At 33.7% G+C, this 12,673-nt stretch overlaps 1 protein-coding gene across 50 annotated transcripts in view; it reads right to left on the bottom strand.

Moving 5' to 3' along the window:
- The window catches only part of LOC136026864 (uncharacterized), a 31,300-nt gene extending 20,518 nt beyond the window's left edge, over window positions 1–10,782 (bottom strand). For all 50 annotated transcript variants that reach the window (XM_065703596.1, XM_065703595.1, XM_065703590.1 and 47 more), the window contains exons 1-2: window positions 10,655–10,782; window positions 4,963–5,073 (exon numbers count right to left, since the gene is read on the bottom strand). In XM_065703596.1, coding sequence (XP_065559668.1) covers window positions 4,963–5,073; window positions 10,655–10,742 — 199 coding nt within the window. In that variant the 5' untranslated portion in view covers window positions 10,743–10,782. The remainder of the gene's footprint in view (window positions 1–4,962; window positions 5,074–10,654) is intronic.
- Between the last annotated feature and the right edge of the window lie 1,891 nt (window positions 10,783–12,673).

Raw genomic sequence — 12,673 nt, 5'->3', positions numbered from 1 at the left:
TGTGATTTTTACATGTTTAGTACCTTACATTTTATCAAACAGTTCGTGGTAACGAACTGTAGTAGGGAGCGACCCGGCTCAATAGTAACCAAAACTCTAAAAAATGGAATTTTGATATCGATAGCTACATCAAAAGAATTGAATTTTAATGCTGATTTTAAATATATAAGTTTCATCAAGTTTAGTCTAACCCATCAAAAGTTACGAGCCTGAGAAAATTTACCTTATTTAGGAAAATAGGGGAAAACACCCCCTAAAAGTCGTAGGATCTTAACGAAAATGACACCATCAGATTCAGCGTATCATAGAACCTTACTGTAGAAGTTTCAAGCTCCTATCTACAAAAATGTGGAATTTTGTATTTTTTGCCAGAAGACAAATCACGGATGCGTGTTTATTTGTTTGTTTTTTTGTTTTTGTTTTTCCCCAGGGGTCAACGTATCGACCAAGTGGCCCTAGAATGTCGCAAGAGGGCTCATTCTAACGGAAATGAAAAGTTCTAGTGCCCTTTTTAAGTGACCAAAAAAAATTGGAGGGCATCTAGGCCCCCTCCCACGCTCTTTTTTTCCGAAAGTCAACGGATCAAAATTCTGAGATAGTCATTTTGTTCAGCATAGTCAAAAGCTATAATAACTATGTCTTTGGGAATGACTTACTCCCCCACAATCCCTGGGGGAGGGGCTGCAAGTTACAAACTTTGACCAGTGTTTATATATAATAATGGTTATTGGGAAGTGTAAAGACGTTTTCAGGGGGATTTTATTTTGTTTGGGGGTGGGGCTGAGGAGAGGGGGCTATGTTGGAGGATCTTTCCTTGGAGGAATCTGTCATGGGGGAAGAAAAATTCAATGAAAAGGGCGCAGGATTTTCTAGCATTACTATAAGAAACAATAAAAAATAAACATGAAAACGTTTTTTCAAATGAAAGGAAGAAGTAGCATTGAAACTTAAAACGAACAGAGATTATTACGCATATGAGGGGTTCTAAAAATACTTTAGCATAAAGAGCGAGGTATTTAAGAGGAGATAAATACCTTGCTCTTTATGCAAAAGTATTTTTAGTAATTTCAACTATTTATTCTACGGCCTTTTTGATTCAGGGGTCATTCTTAAAGAATTGGGACAAAACTTACGATTTAGTGTAAAGAGCGAGGTATTAACAAGGGTACAAACCCCCTCGTATACATAATAAAAACATAAGGTTATGAAAGTTTGTTATGTAAGTTAATTCTTAAGTTACGTATATTTTTTACTAATAAAAACGTTCGTTAAAAATTAAAAGTTCTAGTTGCCTTTTTAAGTAACCGAAAAATTGGAGGGTAACTAGGCCTCCTTCTCCACGCCTTATTTCTCAAAATCGTCTGATCAAAACTAAGAGAAAGCCATTTAGCCAAAAAAAGAATTAATATACAAATTTCATTTTAATAATTTATGTGCGGAGAGCCAAAACCAAACATGCATTAATTCAAAAACGTTCAGAAATTAAATAAAAAAACCAATTTTTTTAGCTGAAAGTAAGGAGTGACTTTAAAACTTAAAACGAACAGAAATTACTCCGTATATGAAATGGGTTGTCCCCTCCGCAATCCCTCGCTCTTTACGCTAAAGTTTGACTCTTTGCCACGATTCTACTTTTTAAAAAAATTAAAAGCTAATATTAAAAATTAAAATTAATATTAAAATTAAAATTTTAGCTAATATTAAAAGCTAAAATTAAAAGCTACTACTACTACTCCAACTACAACAACCATTACTATTACTAGCACTACTACTGTTACTGCTGTTACTAATGTTGCTACTAGTACTATTAGCACTATTGCTACGGCTACAATTGCTAGTTCTACTGCGACTACTACTAAGGCTAAGGGTTTTAAGGTATATGTTCTAAGAATGTCGAGGGGTAAGTTGAACTAAACCAAAACACACTATGTGCATAGAAGATGTCAAAAGAGTGTATCAGCAATATCTTAGGAACGGCTTAGACAAATTAGTTAAAACTTTCAGGGCATGGAGATGGGGATGTTCAACTGACCAAAATAAAGTGTATGCACACTACTATTACTACTACTACTGCTACTGCTACTACAGCCATTGCTACCATTACTACTACTGCTACTACTAATGCTAGTTATGTTAAGGTGAAACTTTCAGGGAATGTTTAGGGGAGTTTTAGTTGAATAAAAGTGCACTATGTGCATGTATGTTGCCAAAAGGATGTATCTGCATTATTTTAGGACCGGCTTAGAGTATTAAGTTGAATATTTCGGTAATTGTTGAGGCGAACGTTGAACTAGCCAGAAGACACTATGTGCATACTACTGCTACTTCTGCTACAGCCACTACTACTATTACTAACGAGGCTAAGGGTAATAAGATGAAAGTTTGATGGAATGTTTGGGGGATATTGAACTAAATGAAAACACACTATATGGATGAAGGTTGTCGAAATGGCACATAAGCAATATCCCAGGAATTGTTTAGGTGTTCAATTTAAGATTTAAGGCATGATGAGGAGGATGTAGAACCAACCAAAAGGCACTTTGTGTATGCTATTAGGGGGTATTTAATAAAGTATCAATGATGAAAGGACATATTCGCAATTTATCTGTAACGGCTAAGGGCATTAAGGCTATACTTAGCTCCAAGGGCTAGGTAAACCATTTTTTCAAGTGCAAAGCTACCATATATCAATCAATAAATAAACGAAACCGAAAACGAGCGAAAATTACAATAAATATTCAAATCAAAATAAAAATCAGCAGAAACTACTATCAAGAGAAGTAGACCTAACACTTCCACTGCTGTCTAGGGACCAGGATGTTAGTTACAATTTACTGAAAAAGAGCATTTTAAATATTTTCTGTTTTATAATCTTAATAAATCCGAACTTAATAGGACTTTCAGAGTGATCATCAGTGTACAGTAAATCCTTTTTTTTTTTTTTTTTTTTTTTTTTTTTTTTTTTTTTTTTTTTTTTTTTTTTTTTTTTTTTTTTTTTTTTGGTTAGAAAGGCATTTTTTTGATGCTATTAAAAATAAAGATACATAGTTGGAAATAAATCTTAGCTTAGCGTCCAAAAATACAGCCTGGCTACGAGTCATCAACTTAACCAGGCAGAAAATTCCAAACATCTAGGACGGGCGGTGACTGGGAGAGCTCCCAGTCTTAATTTGCGGGCAGAGTTTTCGCAAGTGCACCCACCACCGTCGCTAACAAGCTCAGAATGTCATGGATGGTTTCTCGCTTTTTTCACATTCTGTCTTTTTCATTACAGTACTTTTTTGTACCAAGAGTAGACGAATAGGAAGTTTTTTACCCTTTCGAAAGACCTATGTTCTCTCGCCTAGGTTATAAGTTTGGGAAGTAACCCGATTTTTTTTTGTCAGAGGTTGTTGCTCCTATGTCTAAGAGAGAAAATACCGTGAGGTGTGGATCTAAGGATTGAATCAGTTTTTCGAGTATAGATAAAATTACTATTCGGTAATACCAGAAGATTTATCCTTCCCTCGGTTCTAACCCTTAGCGCGGGGTTCTTAAGCTTGTGAAAATAAAACGTTGACGGGAGATTCCTAAGAGAGCTTTTCCCCTCACATAGACGAAATGGTAGGTTTAAAAAAAAAACAACCGTATAAGCCATAATTTATTAAGGTTGTTTTACTTAGAGTGTAAAGTAGAAACCTCACTGTTACTCAGCCTACTCTTCTAACCTTAAATATGTGTTTTTTCCTTTTATTTTCAAAAAACAGGGTCTCTGTATAATGGTGGGAATGATTCAATTTTTTCCCCTACTTCGTTTATTTCTAAATAATTTTAGAAGTTTTCGTTTAAAAGTTTCACTGCTATAGTTCTCTTATCTTACTCAAAGATATAGTGGCCAAATAAAGGTATTTAAAGCATCTTGACTGCCTAAAAAATATATTGTTTTGCCAAATAACTGGATTTTCATAAAATAAAAAAAATAAATAATTTGTAAATAAATTCTAGACTGTCGGAGATACAAACCCAAAACAAGGAACAAATTCTACAAGCTACAAGGCTTGAAGATCCTTGATTTCAGTCTGACGCGCTGCTGGGGTGCTTGTGCTCTTGAAGTATATTAGCATCAGTGGTTTAGCAGGTTACTAAAGAGTAGAACTGAAGTAAAACTCTCGTCATTTACAATTGAAGTCCCTGGTACTTTGCCAGTCATTTTTATTACTTTTAATTAAACGGTAATTTCTTGACTCTGTTCCATGAAACCACAATGGGTTTTTTTATTCGTTGTTGCAATTTGGTTATTAACGACAACAGTACCGCAAGAAAGAGATAAATAATTTTGATTATCTTTCACCAAAAATTAAGATATAGAAGTTAAAAGAGCCGAGGAGACGAACGTCTTAGAATATCGCCATATATTATGTAAATTGACTTTTGTTTAAGCATAAGTTTTATAGTCGAAAATAAGGAGAGGTATGTTTGATCTTGAGAGCCCGATTCTGTAATTATTATGAATAACCCTCTCAATACCAGCAAGGCATATGGCCACCATTATGACTTTATGTTGGCCATTTTTGCCGGAGATCGTTGCCAGAGAGAGGTTAATAGCGACAATTTTTCTTATTTTTTTTTTTCATTTCTTAGACCATTTAACACTTCAAAACATAAATAAAATTCTATTCACCGTAAATATAAAAATACTGAAACACAAAATTGGGCTAGAATCAATTCTTAAGATGATGATGATGTACTTTCCATGTGATGATTACATCATCATTTAAGATAATGATGATGTAATTTGTCTTGCTGGAAAAATGCAGCTGTTTCAGATCGCAGCACCATAATTATATCTAACATAGCCAATCAATAATGTCATATCTAAAACTCATTATAATAACTTTCTGGTCTTGAAGTCTATACTGACTTTAGTGGGATATTTGCCCCTGCTTCGCTATAAATTTATTCTAGGATCAAAAAATTTCTTACTTTTCCATTTCTCATCTGCTTCTTCATGCAGTAGAGGCAACCCAGAATTTTTATCCTCTTCACCAAATGCTAGCTTAAAATCTTCTCGACGAAATCTTGGAGCAAACTCAGCTACAGTAGAAAAGCAAAATAAAACATTTTTTTTTTTCGCAAGCGCAAAATCAGATAAGTAATTTTGGATTACAATAATGTTCACACAAAAGTAAAAACTCGCCTGTCATTGCAATTTAGTCATAAAAAGTCATAAATCTATTTTTGGTGCTCCCTCAAACAATATTTGAGCAACAAGCGAAAGCATTTTGCGTTGTGATGATGAAAAGCAAAACATAAGTTGAAATTTTTCTATTTTTTCTTGGCATTTAGGCAATTTTTTCAAGTACTTTTTTTTAGTAAAAAAACTACATCAAAAGTCACCTTACGCTTTTTTTTCAGTCTGTAAAGTCGAAACACATAGTTAACCATCAAAAATACTGCAGTCTATCTGCTATTCAGCCTGGTAAGTTCTAAAAGTACACAAGGAAAAATTCTTCTGCACAAATTCTTGCTTTAAGTTCCTGGCTTTCAGAAGCCTACCAGCAATAACATTCTTGACAATGAAAAAAAACACAAAAACAGCTTATAAATCAGAGAAAGTAGCTATTTTGGATTCAACAGGTGAGTAAGTTTCTTGGCTTTGCTTCCCCTTCCTCCCATGAAGTTGGAATATCCCCTCTCTCGGATGGAAATTTGACGGAGGATTTTTCCCCGCTAGACCTCGCTTGGGAAAAAAAGTGTGAACTTTAAGAGCAAGTTTTTTTTAACAAAAAAAAATAGCTTTCTGAGTTTTTAAAGAGTTTGATGTAAAAACTCTACGGAAGTCTATTGAGATATCTTACTATCATTAGATTTAATTACCGGAAAATAATTGGATGAGATCGTTCAATGATTGAACTATGTTTAAATATTATTGTTATTGGTAACTAATTAGGTTAAATGGAATTCTTATAGAAGGGGGTTTGCATAGTGATTTTGAATACGACTAAGTACTGTAAAAATTATCTCAAAGCAAAATATATTAACCAATTGAACCCAAATTTGTTAATTAAAAGTTACTAGTAACATAAAATAAAATTGGGTAGGGAGGGGGGCCTCTAGTATTGTTTCATTAGGGATATTGTCTTGTCTAGATCTTGTTTGAGTTTATAGAATTCTGTATATTCAGTCTTTTTTATCATTTTGAGTTGATAGCAAAATTATTTTATTCATTTTTTTCGCATTTTTAATTATTATTCAAAACAAAAGTTCAAAGTAGATCCACTAACTTGACGCCAAAAAAAAAAGAAACAACAACAAAACTATAAAATTATATTTATTCAATCTGGCTTCTGCACAGCTCAGGCTATACAGTTTTTATTTTAGTGATTTTTTTTTTTTTTTTTTTTGCAAATGATGGTCTGAGTCAACATATGCAAAAGAAAATAACGTTACTAACTGATGAGTGAAAACTCATTGATTATGGAGTGAGTCTGATTGACTTTTTTTGTGTGTGTGGGAAGGGGAGGGGTAAATACTTGACATATAATTATACGAATACTTGGTCTTATTGGGCAGAGGTGAAGAGAAGGTCTAGTCTCTCATCCTGTCCTCCTCTTGCTAATTGACCAAAACTAGGGAATCCCTTTAAAACATAGATTTGTAACAGACCCTTAAAGAATCCTGTATTAAAAAGAAAAAAAAACATTGTAGAAGAGCTAGTAAACCAAGCAAATTTACATATGCCCAGTAAAAGAAATACAAATTTAGTATTTTTGTCTTATAGCCACCACACTCAAGACCCTGTATCGTGAACATGAGACAATGACCGGGTTTCATGGTCCTTAAACAAGATTAAATAAAAAAACTGTTTTTTTTAACTGAAAGTAAGGAGCGACATTAAAACTTAAAATGAACAAAAATTACTCCGTATATGAAATGGGTTGTCACCTCCACAATCCCTCGCTCTTTACGCTAAAGTTTGACTCTTTGCAACAATTCGAATTTTTAAAACAATTAAAAACTTTAGTGTAAAGAGCGTGGGACTGCGGAGGGGACAACCCATTTCATATACGGAGTAATTTCTGTTCGTTTTAAGTTTTAATGTCGCTCCTTACTTTCAGTTAAAAAAACCAGTTTTTTTATTTAATTTCTGAACGTTTTTGAATTAATGCATGTTTGATTTTGGCTCTCCGCACATAAATTATTGAAATGAAATTAGTATATTAATTTTTTTTTGGCTAAATGGCTTTCTCTTAGTTTTGATCAGACGATTTTGAGAAATAAGGGGTGGGGAAGGAGGCCTAGCTGCCCTCCAATTTTTCGGTTACTTAAAAAGGCTACTAGAACTTTTAATATTCAACGAACGTTTTTATTAGTAAAAAATATACGTAACTTAAGAATTAACTTACGTAACAAACTTTTATATTCTTAAATTTTTATTATGTGTACGAGGGGGTTTGTACCCTCGTTAATACCTCGCTCTTTACACTAAATCGTAAGTTTTGTCCCAATTCTTTAAGAATGACCCCTGAATCAAAAAGGCCGTAGAATAAATAGTTGAAATCACTAAAAATATTTTAGCATCAAGAGCGAGGTATCTATCTCCTCCTAAATACCTCGCTCTTTATGCTAAAGTATTTTTAGAACCCCTCATATGCGTAATAATCTCTGTTCGTTTTAAATTTCAATGCTATTCCTTACTTTCATTTGAAAAAAACGTTTTCATGTTTATTTTTTCATTGTTTTTTTTATAGTAATGCTAGAAAATCCTGCGCCCTTTTCATTGAATTTTTCTTCCCCCGTGACATATTCCTCAAAAGGAAAGATCCTCCCACAAAGCCCTCTCCCATCAACCCCACCCCCAAACCAAAAAATCCCCATGAAAACGTCTGTACACTTCCCAATAACCATTACTATATGTAAACACTGGTCAAAGTTTGTAACTTGCAGCCCCTCCCTCAGGGATTGTGGGGGAGTAAGTCATTCCCAAAGACATAGTTATTATGGTTTTCGACTATGCTGAACAAAATGGCTATCTTAAAATTTTAATCTGTTGACTTTTGGAAAAAAATGAGCGTGGGAGGGGGCCTATTTGCCCTCCAATTTTTTGGTCACTTAAAAAGGGCACTAGAACTTTTCATTTCCGTTAGAATGAGCCCTCTCGCGACATTCTAGGACCACTTGGTCGATAAGATGACCCCTGGGAAAAAAAAAAAAAAAACAAATAAATAAACACGCACCCGTGATTTGTCTTTTGGCAAAAAATACAAAATCCCACATTTTTTAGATAGGAGCTTGAAATTTTTGCTATAGAGTTCTCTGATATACCGAATGCGATAGTGTGATTTTCGTTAAGATTCTGTGACTTTTAATGGATGTTTCCCCCTTTTTTCCAAAATAGGGCAAATTTTCTCAGGCTCGTAACTTTTGATGACAAAGACTAAATTAATTGAAACTTCATATTTAGAATCAGCGTAAAAATTCGAATCTTTTGATGTATCTTTTAGCATCAAAATTCCGTTTTTTAGAGTTTCGTTTACTATTGAGCCGGGTCGCCCCTTACTACAGTTCCTTACCACGAACTGTTTGAAAAGAAAATAATTCGGTATTTCGGGGCTTCTGACATTATTACTCTTTTGCGGAAGTTAGGCTCAAAATTGAAAAAGGATTATATTTTTTCTCTGGGCCCCTTCCACCTCTTAGTTCGTTTATTTTCCCGTTAGTTTTCACCTGTTTTCGCTTTATAGTTGTGTTATCTCTTAGCAGTTCTTTCGTTAGTTGAGTTATGGTTGTGGTATATATGTTTTATCGCTCGTATAGTTGTGTTATTTTCAAATTATACTCCATAATAGAGAGGCTCCGAACACCCAGCATTGTATATTAAGCTCTTAATTTGACACTTTTTTCTAACGTGACCAGATTCGTCCTGCGCCCTTTTCATTGAATTTTTTTCCCCCATGGCATATTTCTCCAAGGAAAGATCCTCCCACATAGCCCCCTCCCTCAACCCTACCCCCAAAACCAAAAAAATCCCCCTGAAAACGTCTGTACACTTTCCAATAACCATTATTATATGTAAACACTGGTTGAAGTTTGTAACTTGCAACCCCTCCCCCAGGGGCTGTGGGGGAGCAAATCATCCCCAAAAACATAGTTATTATGATTTTCGACTATGCTAAACAAAATGGCTATCTCAAAATTTTGATCCGTTGACTTTGGGAAAAAAATGAGCGTGGGAGGGGGCCTAGATGCCCTCCAATTTTTTTGGTCACTTAAAAAGGGCACTAGAACTTTTCATTTCCGTTAGAATGAGCCCTCTTGCGACATTCTAGGACCACTTGGTCGATACGATGACCCCTGGGAAAAAAAAAAAAAACAAAAAAAAAAAAACAAACAAATAAACACGCACCCGTGATTTGTCTTCGGGCAAAAAATGCAAAATTCCACATTTTTGTAGATAGGAGCTTGAAACTTCTACAGTAGGGTTCTCTGATACGCTGAATCTGATGGTGTCATTTTCGTTAAGATCCTACGACTTTTAGGGGGTGTTTCCCCCTATTTTTCCTAAATATGGCAAATTTTCTCAGGCTCATAACTTTTGATGGCTAAGACTAAACTTGATGAAACTTATATATTTAAAATCAGCATTAAAATGCGATTCTATTGATGTAGCTATTGATATCAAAATTCAATTTTTTAGAGTTTTGGTTACTATTGAGCCGGATCGCTCCTTACTACAGTTCGTTACCACGAACTGTTTGATAATATTAGGTTCAGCTCGCTGGGAAACTGCATTGTAGCTATAATTTAATCAAATATTTAGTTGCTATTTTCATTATGTTTGGTTAGTTTGGTTACTTATTTAGTATAATGCGGTCTGGGTGGCCCCCTTCCATAATTCTTTGTTTTATTTTTCATAATTTTGTAGAAAAAATTTATATTTTCGTTATATTTTGTTATAATTTCATTAGCATTTACCAAAGCTCCCTTTTTGACAGAATTTGAGTACGATGGCTATAAGACACAAGTACCAAACGTTTTTTTAAATTGCATCAAATAAGCTATTAGTCTATCAAAACGAAATGTAGGTCTTAAATTAGAGTAACTTATTAGGAATTTTTTCAGATGTAATTTATGTTCAAAAAATGAAAGGTTGATTATTTAAAAAACTAAAAATTTTATGGAAAGAAATAAGGCAATATGTTATTATTCAATCATTTTTAATGCACTGGATTTAACTGGAAAAAATGAAGAAAGAGATAAAGCGTGAGTTAAAAAACATTAAAAATCTAAGAAATTACAGGTTTCTCAGGAGAATATTAGAGGGATAAACGGCTTCACTTAAATAGCTGTTCTTGAGGGTCCCCATTTGAAGCCCTTAGGATGCTGAAATAAAAGCATTTCTGGCCCTCTTGAACCCCTCTTGAGTCTGAACATACCGGACAGCCCAGATTTTCTAAGATTTTTCTTTTCATCGTTTCAATATTATTGAAAGCTAATTAGCATACATAAGAATAAAACTGAAAATGGCATAGTTTGAAAATGGTAGATAATAAAAATTGGTTTGTAAATATTTTTCAACAATATTTCAATCTGAAGATTGCCAACATATGAGACTTGTGATTCATTAACCTTTTAATTCGGAAATCTATAAAGAATTGGAAAAATCAAATCTTACCACTTATCACAGTGGCTACTAGGCTTAATACAACAAACTTATTCATCTTATTACTCTTTGAACACTGAATTTGATTATATTCGTGCATGTTTATTTATTTATTAACTCTTGAATAATTTTTCCGATCAACCTTAGCATCTTACCACAAAAACCCATTAATCGTTTGCTTAGAACAACGGATTTTCCCATCTTCATCAATTATTACGTCACTGGTATTTGGTTGAATTTTTAGTTTTGGCATTTGATTTTGCGGCTTTTGTGCTTTTAAAATCTGTAATTGTTTTTTACTTACGACACTTTTTTTCTTTTTTATTGCGTAGAAAAAATAGTGTCACTGACCTTTTAAAATAGTTGCACAATCTTATGAAAGAAATAAGATTAGCTTCTTGAACACAAAAAAATGACTTCTACTAGAGACGTATATTTTAGTCATAATTTCAGAAGTCTGGAGGATTTGCTCCTATTTCAACATATTGCAAAACCACGGCGCACACCGCCTTGGGATATATTTTTTTAGCAATAATTTTAATTAAGCAGTATCAAAAGTGTGTAAACAAAGTCACGATTTTTTGAACAGACAAGAATTTAGATATGGTAATTAGGGGGTGGGTGGGCAATGGTCCCCCTATATTTGAAAAGTAGCTTTTTGTATCTTTACTAAAAAAAAATCACAAAAGAGAGAATAATGAGGACTTCTTTCCAAGACAGTGAACCAACAAACCTATTTGAATATTTTGATTTATTGAAATTTATTTTAAAAAAGGTTTTTAGCCGAGAGCTTTTATTGTAAGTGTTTTATTGTTTATTATTTTCTTTGCTGAAGGCGGCCCTTGGACATAGGCCGAAATATTTAAATCGGTTTTGCTGGTTCACTGTCTTGGGAAAGAAGTCCTCATTATTCTCTCTCCCGTGGTTGTATTATGGAAAGGCAGTGTGGTCTTCGTCATTATTTACGTCACGCTTATGGGGAGCATTTGACCAAAGATATTTTTCATTTTATTAGTTTAGGGAAAAAACCCGCGAAAATTATTAATCAGCAAACGTTTCTGGAATCTTGCAGAAGGAATAAAATTATTCCTAAATCCTTAAGACATAAATTTCACTTAAACACCTTACGAGAGTCACAGTTCACACATAAATTACAGCTTAAAACGTTGATTCATATTATTAAGGACAAAAAACACAGAGGACATGTAATTTCCTCAGAACCAAAATAACTCGAAAATTTTCTGTCCCAGAGTTTGCCAACTGATGATTTTTTGCAGATTATTAGGATGGAAAGGAATTTATTCCACCATGATTTCTGTGCGTCAAAAGAGAGACTCACTAATAAGTTTACAAAGTTGAAATATGAGTCTCAAATGGTCAACCCAGTTTACACTCCTATGATAAGTCCTGGACCTGCGATTGTAAATATTTCATCTAAAAAGCTTAGCTATGTTGAAGAAAAAGTCCTAGAACAGGGGCCAAAAATTTTTTTTTACCAAAACAGGTTCCAGTTGTAGACATCTTTAAAATTCTTTCTCCACAAATATAGTGCTCTTGTTTGAAACTCGGATACAATTAGATCTTGTTTGATTAACACTCTTTACAACACTCCATTAAAGCTTCCTAATTCTCGAAATAACCCAATGGAAAAATCATATGACACAAAAGTTTTGAACAAACTCCGTAATGATTCCTCAATAATAATTACTAAAGCCGATAAAAGCAACTCCTTAGTAATCATGAATAAAACAGATTATGATAGTAAAATTCAGTCACATTTAAATGATACAAACACTTATGTTAAATCAACCCATGACCAGACAGATCAATTTGCTCAAAAAGTTATAAAAGAATTAAAAACTGTGAGAGAAAATGGCAGAATCACTCCACAGTTGTACAATAAATTCCTCCCTCGTGGTGGTTTTTGCTCAAAGTTTTATGGATTACCAAAATTGCACAAACAATGCATTCCTCTAAGACCCATTGTAGCTAGTACAAAATCACCTGCCTCAAACATTGGAAAATGGTTAT

This window comes from Artemia franciscana, chromosome 5, assembly GCF_032884065.1.
Source record: "Artemia franciscana chromosome 5, ASM3288406v1, whole genome shotgun sequence".
NCBI classification, from domain to species: Eukaryota; Metazoa; Arthropoda; class Branchiopoda; order Anostraca; family Artemiidae; genus Artemia; species Artemia franciscana.
The sequence above is the reverse complement of the archived record's forward strand: the minus strand, read 5'-3'. Positions and strand labels throughout refer to the sequence as shown.